We start from the raw sequence: 24,259 nt of genomic DNA, 5'->3' as shown, positions 1-24,259 counted from the left end.
TAATTAATTTTTTTAAAAAGTGAAGATGTGTGTAGTTCACATGCAAGTACTGTCCCATTTTATATAGTGGACTTGAGTATCTGTAGGTTTTGGTGTCCCAAGGTGCTCCTGGGTCCAGTCCCCCAAGGACACTGACATACCTTTGTATTTCCTGCAGGTTGGCTGCTGGATCCAAAGGTTGATGAGATACAGAGTTGATCTCTTTGTCATTTTGATACTGCTTTCATTAGGCACATAATATCTGATTGTTTGTCTGGTTGTTCTGATTATCTCCTGTAGTACTGTGCTGTGAAACAACTTACCCCAAAACTTAGTGACTTAAAACCAAAACCACTTTATTGTGTCTTATAACTTTGTAGGTCAAGAATTCGAGCAGAGTTCAGTGGATTATGATTGTGCTCTTTGAGGCGTCCATTTGTTAGAAGGGCTGGCCTGGAGATTCTAAGCCTTTCGTACACATGCCAGACACTCTGTGGCAGGAATGACTGGAAGGCTGGACTCAGCTGGGCCTCTTGTGCTTTTCCTGTCGTCTGGGACCTTTCCCGTGTCCCTCCAGTCTTGACTTTTTCCATGGTAGTTGGCTGTCCTCCAAGGACAGTAATGCTGAGGATACTAAGGCAAAAGTTCCAAAGCTTCTTGGGACCTAACCTTGGCTGTCCCAGGTCACTTCTGCTTTACTCTGTCAATTACACAAGTTACCCAAGGCCAACTAAATTAGAGGGGATGTGAAATAGATTTTATCCTTCAGTGTAGCAGTAGCATTCAATTTGCAATTACCTTTACCCTGTTTGGGTGTTTTGGGTTTTTGTTTTGTTGGTAGGGTAGTTGCTTGTTGCTTCAATCCATTGTTGTTGTTTTGTTACAGAATAATGGTACTATACTTTTTTTAAAAAAAACCTATTTGCTAGAATACTTCTTTATTATAAAGAGACCTTTTTCCCTATCTCCTATTGGGTTACCTAGTGGTATAGTTTACATAGGAAAAACCAAAATAAATGTTTGGTTCTTGTCTTGTAAGACACAGAATTTAATCACAGTGGTCACCATGTCTCCATGTAATCCAGACTCCCTGTAGTCCAGACTATCCTTTAAACTCATGATCCTCCTGCCTCAGCCCTCTGAATGTTGGTATTACAGATTGTGCCGCCATGCCTGGCTTGAATTCTTGCATGTAAATATCTTGCATGTAATAATCTTGGGAATAATAATTTAAATTCCTTGCTGAAGTTGTCTTGTCTTTCACAAATAAGCCTAAATTGGCTTCTCCGTACTTTGAAATGATTCTAGTAGCCTGAAATTTTCCATGGTGTCTGGTATGACAAGACAGATTATAGGCTCATCTTTGTATGTTGCCTTCTTCAGACCTTGACTCAGCTTTTTCTTCAAGGGATATTGGTGTCTTTTAGTGGGAAATTAAATTGAAAGACTACAAGGTGTAGGCAATAGGAATGCAAATTGTTACTGGGTAGGGTAGTGTATTTAGGACTTGGAGTAGGTAATAGAACTAGGAAGTTATATATATAATTATAAATTATGTATTGTGTACATGTGGATGTATATGTATATATGAATATGTGTGGGTAAGTAGCTATATAAGTAATAGGTATACAGAGAATATTGACAGATAAATACCTCATGAATTTATATATGCCTGCCCACACTCTCTTCTTCCCTGTTGGTATCAAACCTAGAGCCTCATGCATGGTAAGTACATGCTGTATCATTAAACCACACCCTCCACCCCATATAGATACTTTTTATTCAAATTCACTACAAGGTTTTTGTCTGTAGTCCTTTTATGTCTGAGTTTTTTTCTTCCATTGTAAGATCCAGTTTTAAGGATGCAGAAGTTGGTAGAGTTAGTGTCTACCTTAATTATTCAGTTGCTTTATCCCATATTAGCATTCAGTAGCCTCAGACTAACAGTATTACTATTCCCATCACCAGTATGTATACTGAACTGAAGTTTATTTTTGTATACATTCTCACCTTTCTCCCTGATTCATTAACGGTTATATAAACTCAGGATGTGCAAACATTAATAATTATTTTTTCTTCAGCTTAAGTTGTCCTTGTAAACTACATATTTAGTATTCACCACCAATCATTATGTTATTGTCTCTTCCCTCTAGTTACTTTGTCTGAAACTCTTACTTTGTTTTAAGATTGTTTAGGAAGGGATCTTGGGAATAATAATCTGGATTTGTTTCTGGCTTTTTTGAGACAGGGTCTCCCTCTGGACTCCCTGTAGTCCAGACTATCCTTTAAACTCATGATCCTCCTGCCTCAGCCCTCTGAATGTTGGTATTACAGATTGTGCCGCCATGCCTGGCTTGAATTCTTGCATGTAAACATTTGTGACTTTTATAATTGAAAATGAGTTTGACTGGATGAAATTCTTACTACATATTTTTTCTTAGTATCTTCAGCATGTTATTTCATTGTCTTCTGCCATGAAATGTTGCAAGGTCGCTTGTTCTCCAGATACATTCAGATTATTTTATTATTTCTCTTGAAGTATAATAATTTTACTAAATTGCATCTTGATACTGGTTTTTCAGGGTTAATATTTTAGGTACATAATATGGTTTTTCAATGTATATAGTTTTTTTTTTTTAATGTGTAGTTTCATATTTTTTTTACTCCCCAAATTTCAAGAATGTTGTCTTGAATTGTGGTTTTTCATAATTTCCTTTTTAAAATTTTATTTAGGGATTTTTAAAATCTGTATATTAGATTTAGATCTTCTTTGCTTATCTTCAAGATTTGTCACAGTCTTAGTCTGTTTTCTGTTACTTTAATGAAGACACCTAAAGCTGAATATAAGGAAAAGAGGTCTATTTACTTCACAGCGCTAATGATTCAAGGGCACCATGGTAGCACTGACTGGGCTAGGCTTTATACAGGACCTCATGGGGGTTTATATGTGAAAGAGAGAGCCCATTACGGTAAGATGGGTAGCCAAAGAGAGGTGCAGGGCCTGTAACAACCCCTCATTAGACTTCCTACCTCCTGAGGGTGTGATTACTGTGCTGGGATTGAACCCAGGGACTCAGTCTTGCTAGGCAAAGGCTCAACCATTGAACTGTAACATTTTCCATTGCCATTCAGGCCTCCTACACATGCACCCTTGGGGGATAGACCATATCCAAACCATAGTGGTCACTTACACTTGAATCTTACAACCTTTTAAAAAATTTTTATTTATTAAAAACAGTGTTATGGCCAGCGTGGTGGCGCATACCTGTAATACTAGCGCTCAGGAGGCTGAGACAGGAGGATCGCTGCAAGTTCCAGGCCAGCTTGGGCTACAAAGTGAGTTCAAAGCCAACCTGAACTGCATAGTGAAACCTTGTCTCTAAAAGACCAAAAAAAAAAAAAATTTTTTTTAAAGTAGCTTTTTACTTTTTCTTAAGACATCAAATATGTTTAGTCACACATATCATTTTCTTGATGTCTTTTAGCTCATTTGAAAATAGTAGACTAGTTTTTCAATTTATTTTTCTGACCTACTTGTTATTTTTCATGAAATTAGATTTTCTGAGCTTTTAGAAGTCTTGGTTAAGGCTAATGTTTCCAACTTCATAGGTTTTTTTTTTTTTTTTTGGTTATTTTCAGGTAGTAGTTACACATACAATGGTTTGATTTCTAAGATTTCCTAGCTTTATTACCTTCTCTTTTTTTTCCTTCATCTCTATTATGTTTATGTAATTTTGACTCTGCTTAGGATTATATAATTTTGTTTCTGTTTGGTCTTAGCAGTCTCTTTAGTTTGGGTCACTTTCCTGACTCTTCAGTTTGAAGGTTTTTTAGAGGCTAAATTGTTTGATGCCCTTCATACCTTACCGTACGTATGTAGGTAGGACCTACTGCTGTTGGATTTGGCGAATCCTCATGTTTTCAGCTGCAGCCCTCACACTGGCTCCTTGTACTTTCCATTAAATCACGTAGTGGCTTTTTGGTCTGAAGCCACAAAGATCTGGTTGGTTCTTATCCACTTACATTTTGGGGTTCTTGGAGATAACCCTTAGAGATGAGTGGATGTGACTTAGTTTTGTAGATGTTCATTAGTGTTTTGGTTTTGCTAATTGCTGTGTGTTTCTGAGGGTATTTGTAGAGATTCTAAAGCTTCATAGATCTTTTTGCTATTAAAAAAAAATCACTTTGAACAAAATAAAGATTTTTTTTTTTCCTTTTCTTTCCCCCTCCAGACAAAGTCTCACTGTGTAGTGCAGGCTAGCCTTGAACTCGCTTATGTAGCCCAGGTTGGCCTGGAACTCATGGTAATCTGCCTCAGCCTCCTGAGTGCTGAGATTACAGGTGTGTGCCACCACACCCAACAAAATAAGTATATCATAGATCATAGATACCATAAATCATAGATATGCTTGGGTTACTGGTTAATAATAATAGCCAAAAATTTTGTGGCTGGAAAAAAAATATATAACTGAGGGAGAACATTGGTGTTATTAGTGATACATCAATTCATTTGCTGAGTATTTTGGGGGTTTTTTTTGGTCTTTTTTTTGAGACAGGGTCTTGCTGTGTAGTTAAAGCTCGCCTTGAGCTCACTTTGTAGCCCAGGTTGGCCTCGGACTCGCAATGATCCTCCTGTCTCAGCCTCCCTAGTGCTGGGATTACAGGCGTGCGCCACCACACCCAGCGATGCTGAGTATTTTTGAGTCTTTGAGTGACTTTTTTTTCCCAGAAACTTTTGTGATACTTTTCTTCCTATGATTCTCTTTCATAATTAGTGAGTTTAATCAGCAAGACTCTCTTTTTTTTATTTAGAGGTAAAAAGTACCAAAAAATTAATAAGATATACTAACTCTTGAAGGAGTTAATGCTTCGTTTATTTGCACCAACATATTGCTAGAGTGAAAGCCAAGTTTCATGTTAGGAAACCCGTAATTGTAAAATTCAGGGGCTTTCTTTTCAATTAGCTTTAGGAATTTGTACAAGCTACCTGTTTATTGTGTTTCTGTATCTTGATGCTTGTCTGTCTTTGGAAAGATCTTAAAGAATAAATATTACTTGTGAAGTGCTCTATCTTTATAAGAAATTGACTAGGAAAAATGGTGTGATCTTCACAGTCAGCACCATTCCTGAATTGAGATTGAAAAAAGTTTTAATCTATTATTGCCAGTCTGTTTTAGGACTCTCCCATGAAGAGGCAGTTTGGTGTAGAATTGAATTTGAATTTATCAATCATTAATTATTTAACCCTTTGTGAGCCTCATGATTTTTTCCTAAAGTTATTTTCAAAATAGGACTTCCTTTTATAATTGTGAGTAGCTATTATAGACCAAATTTTTTGTATTTGTTCTCTTTTATTATTTCTATAGATGCATAAATTATTTTGTGAAAAAAGACTGTAGTAGCATGTATAGCACTTCCCTAAATATAAACACATCAGAAAATATTTGAACTATGTGAATTGTTCATTTGGGCCAAGATTATTTTCTATTTTTAGGTGCTAAAAATTGAAATGTAGGCCTACTGAGACAAATAGGAAATGTATTTACTTATTTATAGATATATTAAAACAGCTTTCAAACTCTGCTCAGAGTGAACAAAATTAGGTGTGAAGAAAAGAAATATCCAACCCTATATATATGATTATAAGCTATACAGTGACTTTTTTTTCAAGAAACTTTTGTGATATTTTTCTTCCTATCAGTCTCTTACATAATTAGTAACTCTAATCAGCAAGACTCTCTTTTTTTTTTTTGTCTTTTTGAGACAGGGTCTTGCTATGCAGTTCAGGTTGACTTTGAGCTCACTTTGTAGCCCAGGCTGGTCTTGAACTCACAACAATCCTCCTGCTCAGCCTCCCAAGTGCTGGGATTACAGGCGTGTGCCACCATGCCTGGCCTGATTCTATCTCTTGATTGAATTGATAGCTCTCATGCCTTCTAGAGTGGATAAAATTTTAGGCAGTACCTTTGTTGAATACCGCCTAAAACATTGTAATTTGAAATATTGGCTGAACTAGGTAATTTAGCTTACCAGACTTTCTTGTGTTGTACTTTGGGCTATACACATTTATATATGCATTAAAATTATGTGGCATTAAAATTGTCTAGAAAAATAATCTTTTTAAAGATATCTTTGTCTAATTTTCTTTTAGGTTCATGCATGGGAAATTTCTGACCAGTTGCTACAAATCCGGCAGGATGTGGAATCATGCTATTTTGCTGCACAAACCATGAAGATGAAGATTCAGACCTCATTTTATGAGCTCCCTACAGACTCTCATGCCTCATTAAGGGACTCGTTGCTAACCCATATACAGAACTTGAAAGATTTGTCCCCTGTCATTGTAACACAGGTAAATCCTATGCCTATTAGGGAAATCTATAAAAAGTCATTTGGATGTATAAAATTTGTTCTGATTGTTGTTGCTAGGCCATGTAAATGCTATTAACTTTATTATAGAGGGCTTGCTATAAGTGGATAAAAAGTGACAATTTTAATCTTTTGCATTAATGTTTGTGTACATTAGGTTTTAAACTAATTTAAATACTAGAATTGGGTAAGTTGAGTGTATATTTTCACAGCCATGCATGTGTCCCCTGGTGTTAAAACAGGAGATGACAAAAATATTGTGTACTGTGCTGAGTCAGAGGTTTACAGAGTTGCCTTTTAAAAAAATTCTTTGTAAGGTAATAAAATCCTTCCTGTGCTAATAATTTAAATCTTTCCTGATTGGCTTATAAAAGTTAACATAATAAAACTGAACTAGGGCATCTGGCCTTTCTCATTTAGACAGGGAAGTATATTGGAAAGAAAAACTGGCTGGGCATGGTGGCTCATCCCTGTAGTCCAGTACTTGGGAGGATGATTCAGGAGGCTCACCATGAGTTTGAGGCCAGCCTGGACTACATAGTGTGTTCAAGGCCGGCCTGAGCTACATAGTGAGAACCTGTCTCAAAAAAAAAAAAGGAAAGCTGGAAGCTTATGTGGATACATACTCATGTGTTCTCTGCCTGACATAAAAGTGCCCTTGAAGAGGAGGCTTTTTTGTGTTTTGTTTTGCTTTTTGAGACAGCGCCTTGCTCTGTAACTCAGGCTAGTCTTAAACTCACTATGTAGCCCACGCTAGCCTCGAACTCACAGTGATCTGAGATTTTTTTTTTTGGTCTTTTTGAGACAGGGTCTTGCAGTGCAATTCATGCTGGCCTTGAGCTGACTTTGTAGCCCAGGCTGGCCTGGAATTTGCACTGATCCTCCTGCCTTAGCCTCCCGAGTGCTGGGATTATAGGCATGCATCACCACACCCTGCTTCTGAGGAGGCTTTTGTATATGGCTCCAAGATGAGAAATGGAAAGAGAAGGGATGTGGCAGTGCATTGCTTGAGGCCTGAGACAAAGGTCTGATTTTGTCACTAGCTTTGACCTTTTAGCAAAGTAATATTTATCTGTCCATGAAGTCCTATGGTATTGCCAAATAAAAGTACGTATATATTTTTTTTTGTTTTGTTTTACTTCCTTTCAGTACTGGGGATTGAACCTAGGGCCTTGCACATGTTAGGCGAGCACTCTACCACTAATCTACATCCGTAGCTCTTTTTATTTTATTTTGAGACAGGGTCTGGCAAGGTGCTCAGGCTGGCCTCAAACTCCTGTTCCTGTTGCCTCACCCTCTGGAGCAGCAGGGTGTACACGGGCACACCACAGTGCTGGGGAGACTGACACAGTCTAAGGAAGATCTATGTTTTTTCTGACCTCTTTTGTTGTTTTGTTTTTATAATTTTTTTAAAGGTTAATATTTAAATCCCAGAAATTTGTAACTGTTCTTAAGGTGTTTACGTGAGATATTTGTATACAGTGTATAGTTGTAGGGATAAAGGGAAGGTGATATCAGTCTTGTCATACTGTTTTGTAGAAATTCAGTCTCTTTCTAGTGAATATTGATGGCAACCCTGTTCTGGTCATCTTTCCTATTCATTTATTTAATCTCTTTTACTCAGCTGGCTTTAGCAATAGCAGATCTTGCCCTACAAATGCCTTCCTGGAAGGGATGTGTACAGACATTGGTGGAAAAGTAAGTAATTTGTTTAAGGAGTATGCTAACAATTAGAATTAAAAATAAGCTATATGAAGCTGGGTGTAGTGGTGCACATCTGTAATTAAAATTAAAAATGAAAAAGGACTGTGGATGCAAAGGCCCTATCCCCAATCCCCAGTAATACAAAAACAAAACGACCTTTTTCATTTAAAATAATAAAAGATCCATTTAGGGACTTTTTCATGTTATACTCTATTTAGCAGTATAATAAAGGACATACATTTTGTTCAAAACTAATTTTTCAACCAATGCAATCAAATATCAAGAGTACGTGGAACTGGGGATACGGCTGGCAGAACGCTCGCCAAGCAAGGTAGGAGGGTCCTAAGTTTGAGATAGATAGTTGTCCTCTTTTTTTTTTTTTTTTTTTTTTTTTTAAACCACCAAATAGAGTATACCATGAAAGTCGTTATATAATTTTATGGGAAAAGGTTTATTTTGGACTGGACTCATGAGGAAATATTTTACTCAAAGTAGTAGGTTTCATGTATCTAAAATGCAGATGGCTTCTTTGACAGACACACAAGAAACCTCAGCTAGTAAGAACGTATCTTAAATACTGGGATAATATTTTTACTAAATTGTTGATATATCAGTTAGTAGAATAATCCACTTATGTTGCAGTTAACTTATGTTGGGGGACGGTGAATTCAGGGTCTTTTGTATCCCACATGATATATTTCTGTAGCATTTAAATTCTTTAATTTATGAAAAGGTCAGTAATACATAATTTACTGATAACAGTTTGGGGAAGCAGTTAATACTTAGCTACTGTTGACAAATTTCTCCATGTAGGTTTTTTGTTTGCTTGTTTGTTTGTTTGTTGTTTGAGAAAGGGTTTTGCTATGTAGCCCAGCCTGGCCTTGAAATCCTCCTTCCTCAGCCTCCGGAATGCTGAGATCAGAGGTGTGCACCACCATACCTACAGTATATGAATGTTTTATGAAAGATAAATTGCCAAAAGTGGAAATGCTGGTAAAAAATTGTACAATTTGAAACTTTGGTTGGAGGATCTTTCTACCTTTCTAAAAGATTATATTTCTATATGAAATATTACATCTTTTCTCTTCCCCTTAACAATAGTGGGAATGTTCCTTTTGTTGTTGTGGGGTGTCCCGATAACGGCTGTCTGTTTTGATTGGCTTTCAATAACTTACGTTAAATCTTCCCCTTTGTGTTTTCTAGATATAGCAATGATGTAACTTCTTTGCCTTTTTTGCTGGAGATCCTTACAGTGTTACCTGAAGAAGTACATAGTCGTTCCTTAAGAATTGGAGCTAACCGGCGCACAGAAATTATAGAAGATTTGGCCTTTTACTCTAGTACAGTAGTGTCTCTACTGGTAAGGTTTTGTTGTTTGGGGTTTTTTTTTGCCTATGGGCAGAAACCATAGTGGTTATTTTGTGATTCAGCTGAACTATTGTGAAATAGCCTTCTTTGCAAAATTTGGCAGAGATACTAATTTGGTGCATATATGACATTTTACAATTATAAAATGCTTTTTGCAAACTGCACTTGAACTTCTACGTAATTCTTGGACTGTAATGATATCCATTCTGTGAATGAAAAATGAACTTTATAGTTATACACTGTTAATTCAGAGTTTGAACTTAGGCTTTCTGATTACATACCACATGCTCTACTATTTTATGCTATAAGCTGTTAGCTCTTGATGAAAGATCATGCTAGAAGTGTGTATAAACTTAGTAAGGAAGCAATTCTTTCATAGAAACAAAATGACAATTTGATGGAAAGGTGGTAGAAGACCTTACTTGACCTTTGAGTCTTATAATACCACATTTTTTTTTGTTTGTTTGTTTTTCTCCGGTACCGGGAACCGAACTCACGACCTTGCGCTTGCCAGGCAGGCGCTTTGCTGCTGAGCTAAATCCCCAGCCCCTAATACCACATTTTAAAAAAAGAACCAGGGGCCAGGGATATAGCTCAATGGCACAGAACCTGCCTGGCAAGTGTGAGGTCATAAGTTCAATTCTCAGTACCAAAAAGAAAAAAAAAATTTAAAAAGAACTGAATGTAATTAGGTCTTTTTAGAGTAGTTGGAATTTCTTTTTGTTTTTTTGTTTTGACTCTTGCTGTGTAATTGAGACTGGCCTTGGATTCACTGTGTAACCCAGGCTCACCTTGAACTCAGTGATCCTCCTGCTCCAGCTTCCAACTACTGGAATTACAGGCATGCCCCTCCATACCAAGCTAGTTGTAATTTTTAATGGTATAGATCAGAGGTGGGTAAATTTATGGTCCATGAGCTGGCTCTTTTTTTTTTTTTTTTTTTTTTTTTTTTTTTTCAAATTAAGTTTTATTGGAACACATTCGGGCCCATTTAATACCTATTGTGTGTGTCCGTTATTTTGGACTATGTCCCCAGAGTTGAGTAGTTTTCACATAAACCATGTGGCCTGCAAAGCCTAAAATACTTACTGTCTGTCCCTTTATTGAAAATGGCAAGCTGGGTGTGGTGGTGCATGCCTGTAATCCCAGCACTTGGAAGGCTGAGGCAGGAGGATCTTAGCGAATTCAAGGCCAGCCTGGGCTACAAAGTGAGCTCAACGCCAGCCTGAACTGCATAAAGACCCTGTCTCCAAAAGGCAAAAAAGAAAAAAAAAGAAAAGGGCTACTGGTTCCTAAACCAGATAGTCTTCAATTATCTAGTCCCTATTTTAGGTCTTTATGGACCAGCTTAATTTTCTTAGTAATGTGCTCAAAAAAGATGCTTTTTCAGGGATTTGTTTCAGTGTTTCTGTGATATCATAAAGCTTTTTGTTTGAGAAAAAGATTTTGTTAAAAATTGTGTCCAGCTTGATACTATATTCATTGGAAAATTATTCTTTTAAATATGTTTATTTTTAAAAAAAATATGTTTAAAGGAATAGTGTTACACAGAATTAGAAAGGATAGATAGTTGCATTCAAACCACTTGGAGATTATACCCTTTATTTTCATTTGTTTTGTGGTGTTGGGGACTGAATCTATAGCCTCAGCCATGCTGGATATTGAGCTATATCCCTGGCTTCCTTTACCCACTGTTGCTGTTTTCTTTGTTTTTTTTTTTTTTTTGTAGGTTAGTCTTACTGTGTTGTGAAGCCTGGCCCCAAACTTCTGGGCTCAATCGGTATTCCTGCTTTGGTCTCATGAGGCATATCACTGTGCTGACTACAGTCAGCCCTTTAATACATATTCTCTATGAACATAGTATTTCTTCATGATATGTAGAATTTTTAAAAATCCAAATGAGATTGCACTCTATCTGCCCTTCCGCACTGTACTTCCTTAGTCATCTAGGTTCATCTTTACATTTAGTAAATTTTCATATGCAATAGTATCTTTCAGGCCATGTTCACACTTCTCTAGTTGGTTCTAAAATATCCTTTACAGAGTTTTTGCAAATCAATATCCAGTTTAGAACCAGTTCTTCGTCATAGTCTTCCTTCCTTTTTTCAAAATTATGTGATGTTGAAAAGATTGAGCCAGTTATTTTATAATATCCAGTATCTTACTTTCTAAAGGGGTCCTGAATGGGTTGCCCTCTTGTCATTTTTTGAAGCAGTTCTGGAAGACTTCTTTGTGTCTTTAGTTATGTTGTGAGTACCTCAATGCCTGAGTCAATTCAAGATGCTTACCTTTCATTGCCATTTTGACTTTGTGGAAGAGCCGGAAATTTTACACTGCCAGATACAACTGTAATGTTTTAATGAGCTGGCCAGCACACAGCACTAGCATTCACCATATTTTTTATCATACCTTACTGTAGTCAAAGTTTGCAAGGGAAATAGTTTAATACAGGACACATAATTTATAGGATTATTTTATAGTAGTTACCCAAAGAGTCAAGTATAAAAAAGTGCAGGAAATCTGTCCATAAACTAAAGACCCAAAGAATCCAACTGAGGGCCTGGATCCCACGGCAATGTCCTGCATGAGTCTAGCTGAAGTCCTAGGGCCTATCACAGTACCTCTCACAAGTGTAACTGGAGGCCAAGAAACCACAATGTCTTATGCAAGTCTGTTTCAAGGATCTGCTCTAGGAAGGTCCCAAGGTCAGTGGGGGAAGCTAGAAAGTCTGTGCCAGCAGGATGAAAGATCTCTGCCAGCAGGCTGAGAGATCTGCACTGGAGCCAGGAAGAAATACTCAAAGTGAACTAGAGCTCCCTACAAAAGTACCACAGCCATTCTCAGCAATAGCGAGGTCCCTAGCTCCTCTAACGATGAGAACAGCCAACTTCATATCAGGAAAGCCAGCACGACAAGCTGGCACAGGAGACTGAACAGCACACAACTTTCCCTTCTGGAGCCCAGAAGTAAGAACAAGAGCTCCCCTGAAAAGTACCACAGCCATCCTCTGTAACAGCAAGGTCTGGAGCTCCCCCAACGATAAGAACAGCCAAGTTCATGTCAGGGAAACCAGTGTGACAACCTTCTCCAGTAGAACCGACAGCACCACCTCTTCCTGTCCAGTCTCCTTTTTATGCTGTTGGCAACAGTCCTTGGGTGGGCCTTCCACAACCCACACCACGCTGACCAATTGTCAGTCCACCACGTACCTCATAAAGATACTCTTGAAAGAGAATTCCCAGAACTGCTTCAGAAATTGGCAAGAATAAAAGGATAAGTGTGTTCAAAGTGAGAGGGAGTGTTTTCAGGAAATTAATGGCAATATATCTTTCACTGTAATAATTTTTAAAAATTTGAGCACATCACATATTTTGATTACCACTTGTATGCTAAATGGGTTTCCAATGCCATTGCTTTCTGGCATGTACCAGTATACTGTGCAGAACCACCTTAGATCAGGCATGAGCAGTTTTCTTTTCAGGAATCTGGTCATAGGCATGGATGAAAAGGCAAGAATCAGTGTGCAAAGAGCTGGTTTCTTAGGAATCTGAGCCATTTGCTCATGCAGCTTTTACCTGCAGACTTTTCTTTTTTTCTTTTTTTTTTTTTTCGTCTTTTTGAGACAGGGTCTCGCTATGCTGCAGACTTTTCTGATCTTGGTCTCATATACTATTTCCGTCTGATGACAGATTATTGCTACTCATCTTCAGATGATAGCCTTCAGATAACAGTTCATGGTGGTAGCTTAGACCTTTTAACTACTTGGTATCTCATGGTTAAATGTTTAGTCTTTACCAGCCCAGTCCTAAAGCAGAAGCTGCTTCTCAGGAGAATTGTTACCTGCAGAATAGGACATAGGTTTGCTTCAAACCCTGGATGTTTGTACTGATTTATCTATTGGTGTTTTCCAGAAGCTCCATACTCATTAAATCCAGAATTTTCTGGAACTACACTCATCAAGGAGTTTAGTTCCTTCTAATGTTATATTTCATTCTTGTTCTGACACAGTCACACCCACATGTTATCCTAGGTTTCTTCAGTTACACATTGGCAAAGTTTTACAGTTCTCTTTGTGAGTTGTTTCTTCTGTGGGTACCTGCAAAAGCTGAGATTTAACTGTAACTATAGATCTAGTGGCAACAGGGAATGTTTGTGATGGTCTTGAGAAGAATGGATAAAGGCACTGTCTCAGGCGGGGTTATCAGAGGGCTTTCATTGTGAGGAAGGCACGACTAGGACAGGTGATTTCTGCTAGCAGAGGAGACTGAGAATGACTTGGGAGTTTTTGATCAGTTTCATTTGAGTCTGTCCACGTTTCTCCATTTTAAGTATCAGAATCACCATGATCTTGTCTGAGCCGCCTCAGTGCTCGGTTTACAGCTGTGCGTCACCATTCCCAGCTCTCATCTACTTTCACCTCAAACACCTTTCCCCGTTTTTTTCATATGAGAGAAAATGTGTGACATATGAGAGAAAATGTGTGATTTGCAGGATTTAGCCATTTTATAGAACAGGATGGTCTCCAGTTGAATCCATTTTCTCATGCTTTTTCTTTATGACTAAAAATTCCATTGTATATGTACAGTGCATTTTCTTTATCCATTCATCTGTTGATAGACACTTAGGATATTTCCATAGCTACTGTGAACTGTGCTACAATAAACATGGATGTGCAGGTATATGTAGTATGCTGACTTTAATTCTTTGGAGAATACATGAAGGAGTGGGATAGCTGGAGCAAATGATAGTTCTACTTTTAGTTTTTTGAAGAACCTTTATGCTGACTCCCATAGTGGCTATACTAATTTATATTCCTGCTAACAATGTAAAGATTCTTTTTCCCCACATCCTCACCAGCATTTACTGGTTTTGGGGGGTTTTGTTTGTTTCTTTGTTTGTTATAGACAAGGGCTCACTTTGTAGGTAAGGCTGGGCTTAAACTTACTATTGCAGCCTAGGCTGGCCTCCAACTTTCAGGAATCCTTCTGCTTAATTTTCCCAAGAGCTAGGAATATAGGCATGAGCACCACATCTGGCCGTGTTTTGTATATTCTTGATGATAGCCATTCTGACTGGAGTAAGATGGAATCTCATTGTAGGTTTTGTTTTGAGACAGTCTCGCTATGTAGTTCAGGCTGGCTTCAAACTCACGGCCAGCCTCCTGCCTCAAACTCCTAGATGCTGGAATTACAGGTATGCACCACCATAGCCACCTGGAATTTGTGTAGTTTTACTTTTTTTTCTTTTTCTTTTTTTTTTTTTTGGTATCAGGAATTGAACTCAGGACCTTGCACTTGCCAGGCAGGTGCTTGTGCCACTGAGCTATATTCCCCGCCCTCTCAGTGTAGTTTTTGACCTGTATTTCCTTGATGACAAAATATGTTGAACATTTTTTCATATTTACTGGCCATTTATAGTTCTTTTGAAAAATATGTCCAATTTGTCTTTTTGGTTATTAGACTAGTTGGTTTGTAGGTGGGCGGGTGTGTGTATGGCTTTCTTTTTATTTTCTAAGTTCTTTGTTCTGGATATTAATCATCTGTTGGAAGAGTAGTTAGCAAAGGTTTTCTGTGGCTTCCTCTTCACGCCGTTGATTGTTTTGCTGCGTAGGAGCTTTTTAATTTCATGTAATCCCATTTGTTGATTCTTGCTATTATTGCCTGTGGTATTGAAGTCCTATCCAGAAAGCTTTTGCCTGTGCTTAGGCTTCAGTTGATTCACCTATGTATTTTTCTAGGAGTTCCCAAAGGTTTAGTTTAGTTTAGTTGTTTTGTTTTGTTGTTTTAGACAGGGTCTCACTATATAGTGTAGGCTGCCCTTGATCTCACTTTGTAGCCCAGGCTGATGTCAAACTTGCAGTGATCCTCTTGGCTCAGCCTCTCAAGTGCTGTTTCATTGATCTTTTGTATTCTTTTAGTCTCCATTAATTTCAACACATCTTTATTATTTCTGGTTCTGTTGGCTTTGAGTTTGACTTGTTCTCTTTTTCTAAGATTGTGGAATAGATCATTAGGTTATTTTAGGCTTCTCAGCTTTTTTAATATAGGCACTTACAGCTATAAACTTCCTTCGTAGAACTGCCTTCACTATATCTCACGGGTTCTGCTATGTTGTATTTCCATTATCATTTGAATCTAGGAATTTTTAATTTCCTCCCTGGTTTTTTCAAGGACCCACCAGACATTCAGAAGTGTGTGTTTATTTTGTTTCTATGATTTCTCTTGTTGATTTCTGAGTTTTATTTTATTGTAATCTGATAGGATGCATGAAATTATTATTTTTTTAAGATTAGCTTTGTGGTCTACAATATGGTCTGTTTTGGAAAAAGTTCTGTGAGCTGCTGAAAAAAATGTGCCATAGGGGTTTGTTAAGTCCATTTGGTCAGTAGTGTATTTAACTTGATGTTTCTTTGTGAGTTTTTGTTTGTTTATTTGTTTTGTTTTATTGGTCTGGATGATGTAGTCATTGATGAAACGGGGATATTGAATTCATCTATTTTAATTGTATTGGGATCGCCTAGTCCCTTTCTTTTGGGTAAAGTTTGGGTGTGCCTATGTCTGGTGCATATATGTTCCGAGCCCTTTTTGTTGTTGTTTTGTTTTTGAGACAGGGTCTTGCTATGCAGTACATGCTGGTCTTGAACTCATAGCAAACCTCCTGCCTCAACCTTCTAAGATCTGGGATTATAGGTGTGTATCACTATACCCGCTTGTATTTTATTTTGAGATAGGATCTCATTGAGTTGTCCAGGCTGTCTTGAGTAATTGGGATTGTAGGCATGCACCACTGCTGCCAGCCTTTCGTTGTTTTTGAATATACAAAGCCCTGGATTATTAGTAATGTTCTGGCCGGGTGTGGTGGTACACGCCTGTAACCCCAGCACTCGAGGAGACTGAGGCAGGAGGATCGTTGAGAATTTGAGATCAGCTTGGGCTACCAAGTGAGCTCAGGGCCAGTCTGAACTGCATAGTGAGACTGTCTCAAAAAGATTTTTTTTTAAAAAATAATGTTCTGTATGTATACAAGCAGATAAATTTCAGAGGTAGCTGTAGTGTTGTAACTAAGATCACAGACTTTGAAGCCATGCTTCTAACTTTGAGTCCTGGATGTGTTCTTTATTAGCTCTCCCATGTTGGGCAAGTTACTTAACCTCTGTGCCTCAGTTTCCTCATCTGTACAATGGGGATAATATCTATTCCATTTTGTGAGGATTAAGTGAATTAATACACATAAAGCTTTTAAAGTGTCCAATACATACTTCAGGGCTCAGTAAATGTTAATTATAATGAATGGTCAGCCTATTTATTATTTATGTGTTGCTTTCCCCCTCTAAAATGTAATGGCTAAGAAGAGACAGAAAAAATAATTAAAAACCAAGTATGTTTATATGCCTGTACTTCCTTTCTTTCATCTTTTTCTGACTTAGAAGAAAAGCCTAGTTTTCTAGGTGTGATGGCCCACACCTGTAATCGAAGCACTCTGGGAAGCTGAAGCAGGAAGATCAGAAGTTTGAGCCCAGCCCAGACAATTTAGTGACTTAGCAAGACCTTGTCTCCAAAAAGCAGGTGGGGTGAGGGTGGGGATCCCTGGGTATGTAGTTTAATGCAAAGGCCTTGGATTGAACCCACAGTACCATACATACATACATACATAATAAAAAGAAGCAACAAGAAGAAAAAGAAGGGGTTGATTTTTTTTTTTAATTTGATAGTTTTTCAGATTTAGTGTCTCCAATACTGTGTCCTGTGACAATGAAGGAAGAATATAGTCACATATTAACTCCTCACTTCTTCATTTTTGCAAGCAGCCTAAAAATCCTTGGAGGACAGTAGTAAAACAGTCATTTTGAGTGTACCTTGTATGATAGAGGAAGCTTTCGATCTGGAGGATTTTCCTGTAGTGCTTGCTTTTGCGATGTAAACATGAATACCAAAAACTTACTCTTTAGACTGTGGTTGTCATAAACTTAATTGAATCATTTCTTTTTCTCTTTTATTCCAATCTAGTTAAATATAATTCAAACTAATTAAGAACCATGTATCATTCTTGCCTGATAATGCAAACATAGGGCTACCTTAAAGAACAAGCACCAGCCTTGAGATCTGGTTTGATAGCACATTACATATTAGGGTAGCAGTATTCTACCATGCCCCTACTACCTCCTTGTCTTAGTTACTTTTCTGGTTGCTGACACAAAATACCCAACATCCAAAATTAAGGGAGGTTTATTTGACTTACAGTTTGTAGAGGTTTCAGTTCAGAGTTGGCTGGCTCCAAGCAAGGGTGGTATGGCACAGGGGCACCACAGAGGAGAAACAGTTCATGGCAGGGAGAAGGCAGCAAGTGAGCGACAAGCAGGGATCCTCTTTCTGCCCCTTTTATCTTTTTTTTTTTTTTTTTTTTTTTTAATGTGATGTTGGAAAGGAAATTTATTGATCAAGCTTCTTGGTTACAGACAAGTCCACTTAGACTTGCATTTTATTTGTTTGTTTTTATGGTGCTGGGGATCGAACCCAGGGCCTTGTGCACACAAGGCAAGAGCTCTACCGCTGAGCCACATCCTCAGCCCTGCCCTTTTAACCTTATCCAGGCTACCAGCCCCTAGGGTGAGTGGCACTCACACACCCAGGGTGGGGCACCCTCTGTTGTAACCAGATCTGTATCAAACCAATCAGTGGACTAATTTAGTAATCACACACCCTTAATCCCAGCATCACACACTGCTTTGAGAGCCAGCCACCTCAAAAAAGCCCCTCCTATGACTGCATGAGGCTTTGAGGAGACATCTAGACACAAGCTATGACACAAGCTGTAACACCCATGCCTCCTGAATCCTTGGCAGTTATGTTTAGAATCCACTGCCTGGGAAAACTTTCATGCCCTCTCCCTGCTTTCAATACTAGTGATTGAACCTAGGGCCTTGCACATGCTATTCAAGCACTCTGCCGGTGAGCTACATCCCAGACCCTTGAAACATTCCTTACCTAGAAAATGTTGGGTGACACTTTACTTTGGTAAAAATAGTGTGCCACAAAAAGAGTTTGCAAAGAAAACTGGTGATGAGTTTTGGTCTGACTTCTGTTATGTTTCTTTTATATAATATTTATAATAGTGTCATTTTCTGTGGGTTAACATATTTACTAGAGTATTCAGATGCTGAAGCTTTTCATGAGGGAGTATATAGTAGTATGCCTAGTTTACTTTTATTCTATGAAAACCAGGTACATAGGTGAATAATTTTACTTTTAGGATAATTATTATATTGCTGGGCATGGCAGCAATATACCTATAATTCCAGCACCCAGGAGGCTGAGGCAGGATCACAGTTTGGAGCCACCCTTGGCTACATAGTGAGTTCAAGGCCAGCCTGAATTACATAGGGAGGTCCTATCTCAAACAAACAGTAAATAAAACAATTTTATTGATAATGGAAAAGTGGGAACTAAGCAGCGTACTAAGTTATTTGTAAAAGTTTCTGAAATGTGTTTATTACCTCTCTGTGTGTCAATTTCCCTGTTGAAAAACAAGAGATAATAATAGTACTGTACCTGCCTATAGAGGTTTGTTGGGGAATAAACTGATTAATGGTGCTTAGAACAATGTTATCTACAAAATCACTGCCAACTTTAGCTGTTACTATTGTTGTCCTTGTTATTGTACTTCTAAGGTGATTGACATTGTTTTAACTTTTTTCTTTCTATTCAGATGACCTGTGTAGAAAAGGCAGGAACAGATGAGAAAATGCTTATGAAGGTCTTTCGCTGTTTGGGAAGTTGGTTTAACTTGGGTGTTTTGGACAGTAACTTCATGGCTAATAATAAGTTACTGGCACTCCTTTTTGAGGTTTTGGTAAGTAATGGTTTTGCTTATCAAAGTATTCCCATTATAGCTGCTTTTAGTAACTAGCCTTCTGGGACACAGCATGTTTTCATAGTCCTGTATAGTGCCTGGAAAGTACATTGTAAAAAGAAGCAATGTCCCTTCCTTGCTGTTAAGTACCAAATGGTATTATAGTATTGGTATTATAGTTTTATAGTATTGTATTTGTATTTGTATTTTTTTTGTGTGTATAAGACAGGGTCTTGCTGTGTAGTTCAGGCTCAGCCTGAACTCACTATGTAGCCCATGCTGGCCTCGAACTTGTGGTGATCTTCCTGCCTCATCCTCCAGAGTCCTGGGATTATAGACATGTGCCACCATGCCTGGCTCAAAATGTTATTAGTTTTAATACTCAGAATGTAGGGCAAAATAGAATAAGAGCAGTCTTATATTGAGATAATTTTTCATATTAAAATTCAAGTAACAAAAACCCTTTATCTCTTTTTCCTTTTATAAAAGTTGTGATAGTGGTCATTGTGTCTTTGATATTATCATGACATAATTATCCATACCTGAGAAATTTATTTCTTTTTATTTTTTATTTTATTTTTTTATTTTAAAGAGAATTTTAAAAAAAAATAAAAACAATACAGAATTTCAAAACAAGATAATAGGAAATTAACCATGGTTGTTATATTGCATACTGTTATCTTCAAAGTAGTTACTCAGATTACCAGATATAAGCATGCAAAATTAGGCATTAACTGTTCCTTTCTATAAACCAATAGAAATTACTAGTACAATTATCTTAGCTATCTTGTGTGTGTATCCCTTCTTTCTTTTCTCCTTTCCCCCATCCCAGTTGTTCTTGCCTTTTGATCAATTTCTTTCCCTTTCACAGTATCTGTTGTACGTTTTGGATTTTATTTACTCTTTCAGTTTCTTACACTAGGGAGACAATACAATGTTTACACATGTAGGCCTGATTTATTTCACTTAGGAGTTTTTAATTTCATGAGTTGTTTGTTTTTTTTTTTTTTTGAGACAAGGTTGCGCTATATAGTTCATGCTGGCCTTGAGTTTACTTTGTAGCACAGGCTGGTCTCGAACGCCAGTCCTCCTGCCTCAGCCTCCCAAGTGCCGGGATTACAGATGTGCACCACCACACCTGGCTTCACTTACAAGTATTGTACCTCAGAAATTTAGAAAACACAGAAAGGATGGAATTTTAAAAATCATCCTTAGTACATCTAGTGACATTTATAGATCAGAATATTATCTTTGTAGTTTGGAATAGTTTAGTTAAATATCAGCATAGCCAGGAGTGGTGGTGCATGCCTATAATCCCAGCACTGGAGAGGTGAGGCAGGAGGATTACTGGGAGCTCCCAGGCAGCCTGGACTACATAGTGAGACCCTGTCTCAAAAAATAAACAAATGTCCATCAGTATATGTGTGAATGGACTTTGGGTGTTTGAGATTAGTAGAGTGGTGATACCACCTTGTTATATACTTGAACATTTCTTCTTTATACTTTGATAGTAGACCCAAGTTTTACATTCCTGTCTTGGTAGAAGCCAGTGAATACTTAGAATAAGACTATTTTAGAACAAAAATTTATGTTATCTCAAGCATTAATTTTTTTGACTTTTTATTTTATTGGTACATTTTAGATATACATAATGATAACATTTGTCATAGGGAGTTTGTACCTGTACATGATCTATTTTTTTTTTTTTTTTTTTTTTTGAGACAGAATCTCACTGTGTAGTTCAGGCTGATCTTGAAATCATCAAGTAGTCAAGGATGACCTTGAACTCAAGGCAGTCCTGCCTCAGCCTCCCCGGTGCTGGGATTACAGGTGTGCACCACCACACCCAGCTCAAATGTGATATATCTTGCTGCTTTTTTTTTCCCATTCCCCTTCCTGCCCTCCCCTCTTCCCCTCTTTATTTGCAGAAACTTTGTTTCCATTGTTTTCCTTTTATCCTTTTTTTCTTGTCCCTCTTTCCTTTTCCCCTCCCTTATTGTCCTTCTCATTTGAATATTTTCTTCCCATTTTCCAATATCTATTATACATTTTGATCTTTATTTACACTTTTGTTTTCTCACACCAAAGAAACCATGCAATTTAGTATTTGAACAGATGTGTTCAGTTTATTTCACTTAAGAGTATAGTTTGAAGGTGCATTCATGTAGCTGGAAATGTCTCTCAGGCTTATCCTTTTTTATGGCAGAGTAGTTCTCCATTGTATTTAAAAAACTACATCTTTATTCATTCAACTGTTGATGGGCAGTTGGGCTGTTTTCAAGAGTTGGATGTTATAAACTATCACTATAAGCATGGGGTGTGTATATCACTGTGGATGCTGCTTTTAATTTCAAGTACTAGTATTAAGATGTAAATGACTTCTTCTTAGAGGGTTTCATTCAGTGAAGATGTATTAATATGGAAGTTAGTATATACTGGATGTGTGTTGATACACTTTTTTTTTTTTTGAAAGATAATAGCATGATACTGAGTTGATAATACTATGAATTAAGGCTGGGCATGGTGGCGCAAGCCTATAATCCCAGCACTTGCAGGAGGATTGCCATGACTTCTAGACCAGCCTATGATCCTGTCTCAAAAAAAATTTTTTTAAATATCAATAAATAAAAATAATAAAGAAAAGAAAAGCACATTCTTTGAGGATGCATTTGGCATTTTTTTTCTTTTTCTTTTTCATTTTCGTTTTCGGTTTTTTTTTTTTTTTTTTTTTTTTTTGGAACAGGGTCTCGCTATGCATTTAGGCTGGCCTTGAGCTCACTTTGTAGCCCAGGCTGGTCTTGAACTTGCAGGGATTCTCCTGCCTCAGCCTCCAGAGTGCTGGGATTACAGGCATGCACTACGTCCAGGTTTTGTTCGTTTGTTTTTTGAGACAGGGTTTTCACTGTGTTGCCCAGGCTAGTCTCACTTCTGAACTTGGCTGGGGCCATAGCTCAGCAGCACAGCGCCTGCCTGGCAAGCGCAAGGTCCTGAGTTTGAGTCCTGGTACTCTCCCCAAAAAAACCTGAGCTCAGGAAGATCCTCCTGTCCCAGCTTCCCCAAGTGTTGGCTTGCTTGTGGCTCTTGTTAGTGTACCTATGCTGTCATTCTTACATCAGAAGCAATTCAGCAGCATCAAGAACTCAGGAAACATAGGATGCTCATGGTTGTTTTGCTAGGCCTCACCTTTTTCCTGTACCCTTTCTACTTCAGTAATGCAATTTTTATTCTTGTCTCATCAGACTATGTAAAGAGTAGTCATTATGAGTAGAGTCAAATTCTACTTTTGCTTCAAACTTTCATAACTCTGTATGAATGGAGGAGAGTTTGGAATGCACTTCAGACTTAACATTGGTGACTTCTGGGAATCAGGAGTTGGGTGAGGCAGAAGCTAAGTAGTGTCCAGGGTGATCCATGTACTCTGCTGATCCTGTGTCTTCTACCATTTGTAAGAAGAATGTTTCCAGGGTCAAATACAATTTGATTTCTTTTTTACATCCTTTTCTTGAAAATCATGCCATATTTTAGTTTGCTTCAAGGTTTAACCACAACTTGCTTGCATAACTTATCTACAGTCTTTAAAAAAAAACCCTTTAAATAATTTGATCTGTGAGAATAAATTTGAACATTTAATTTATTTTTACCTAAGTTAATATATAGTAATATAAGTTATGTAGTTGAACCTCCCGCTCAGTCTTAGGGGTAATTTGATGAGCCAGGCGTAGTGGTTTACGCCTGTAATCCTAGCATTCAGGAGGTTGAGGCAGGAGGATCACTGCAAGTTTGAGACCAGCCTGGGCTAGAGACCCTGTCTCAAAAAAACAAAATTAAACTAAAGAATAACTTAATAATTTGTATCTGTATGCTGCCAATGCTGCTTATGTTTTTTTGGTCCTGGAGATTCTAATTATCCTCATTTTTTAATTTAGGAGGCTAATATGCCTTCACTAAATTTACCCAACCTCTCAACTGTACCCTTTTTGTTTGTTATTGTTTTGTTTTGCTGTTTTTTGGATGCTTGCATTACAGATGTATGCCACCATGCCCAGGTCACCTGTACTCTTTATTTATTTGTTTGTTTATTTAAATTTTTTGAGATAAGGTTTCACTGCATAACCCAGGCTGGTTTTAAACTCACTATGTGACCCATGCTGGCCTGGAACTCACAGTAATCTGGCCTCAGTCCCCCTAGTGCAGGGATTACAGCTATAGGACACCACACCTGGCTCAGCTGTATTGTTTTAAATAAGAATCCTGGAGCTCACTTCCTTAACCTTCAGGTCTGTTCTGATGGTTTAGATCTGTTCCCTGTAGTGTGCTTTCTGTGTTACTTTTTTTTCTGTGTTATTTTTTTACCTCCTCAAATAACTTCCTTCAAAAAGATACACAGAAAATAAAGCCAGTGTTTGCGTGCCCAAGAAATATTTTTGCCGGGTGTGGTGGCACATGCCTGTAATCCCAGTGCTTAGGGAATCTGGCAGGAGGATCTGGCAGGAGGATTGCTGTGAGTTGGAGGCCAGCCTGGGCTACAAAGTGAGTTCAAGCCTAGCCTGAAATACACATAGAGACCCTACCTCAAACAAAAAAAAAAAGTTTTCTTTTTTAAATTTTGTTTTCATTTTTGAGTAATGGTTTGGCTAGGTGTAGGTTTCTAGGTTCAGTATTATTTTCCTTCATAATTTTGTGTTTTAGGGGCTGGGGATTTAGCTCAGTGGTACAGTGCCTGCCTGGCAAGCGCGAGGTTGTAAGTTCCATTCCTGGTACTGGAAGAAACCACGCCCCCCCACCCCCGCAAAGAAAGACTTTTGTGGTTTTTTTCCTAGGGCCAGGGGTATAGCTCAGTGGCATAAGAACCTGCCTGGTAAGCGCAAGGTCCTGAGTTCGATTCCCGGTACCAAAAAAATAAAAAAATTAATTAATTTTTTTCCTTTGACATTTTTAAGACCTTGATATCGTTCACTAGCCTGTCATTGTTTGTTTTTTTTTTTTTTTT

General features: G+C 37.8%; 1 protein-coding gene across 2 annotated transcripts in view; it reads left to right on the top strand.

The window, feature by feature from the left end:
* The window catches only part of Tnpo3 (transportin 3), a 91,350-nt gene that overhangs the window by 21,375 nt on the left and 45,716 nt on the right, over positions 1 to 24,259 (top strand). For both annotated transcript variants that reach the window (XM_005402403.2, XM_005402405.2), the window contains 4 exons: positions 6,131 to 6,331; positions 7,973 to 8,046; positions 9,256 to 9,412; positions 19,126 to 19,269. In XM_005402403.2, coding sequence (XP_005402460.1) covers positions 6,131 to 6,331; positions 7,973 to 8,046; positions 9,256 to 9,412; positions 19,126 to 19,269 — 576 coding nt within the window. The remainder of the gene's footprint in view (positions 1 to 6,130; positions 6,332 to 7,972; positions 8,047 to 9,255; positions 9,413 to 19,125; positions 19,270 to 24,259) is intronic.

Source organism: Chinchilla lanigera, unplaced genomic scaffold, assembly GCF_000276665.1.
Source record: "Chinchilla lanigera isolate Chin_1 unplaced genomic scaffold, ChiLan1.0 scaffold00078, whole genome shotgun sequence".
Taxonomy (NCBI): Eukaryota; Metazoa; Chordata; class Mammalia; order Rodentia; family Chinchillidae; genus Chinchilla; species Chinchilla lanigera.
This window is presented reverse-complemented; position numbering and strand designations above follow the sequence as displayed.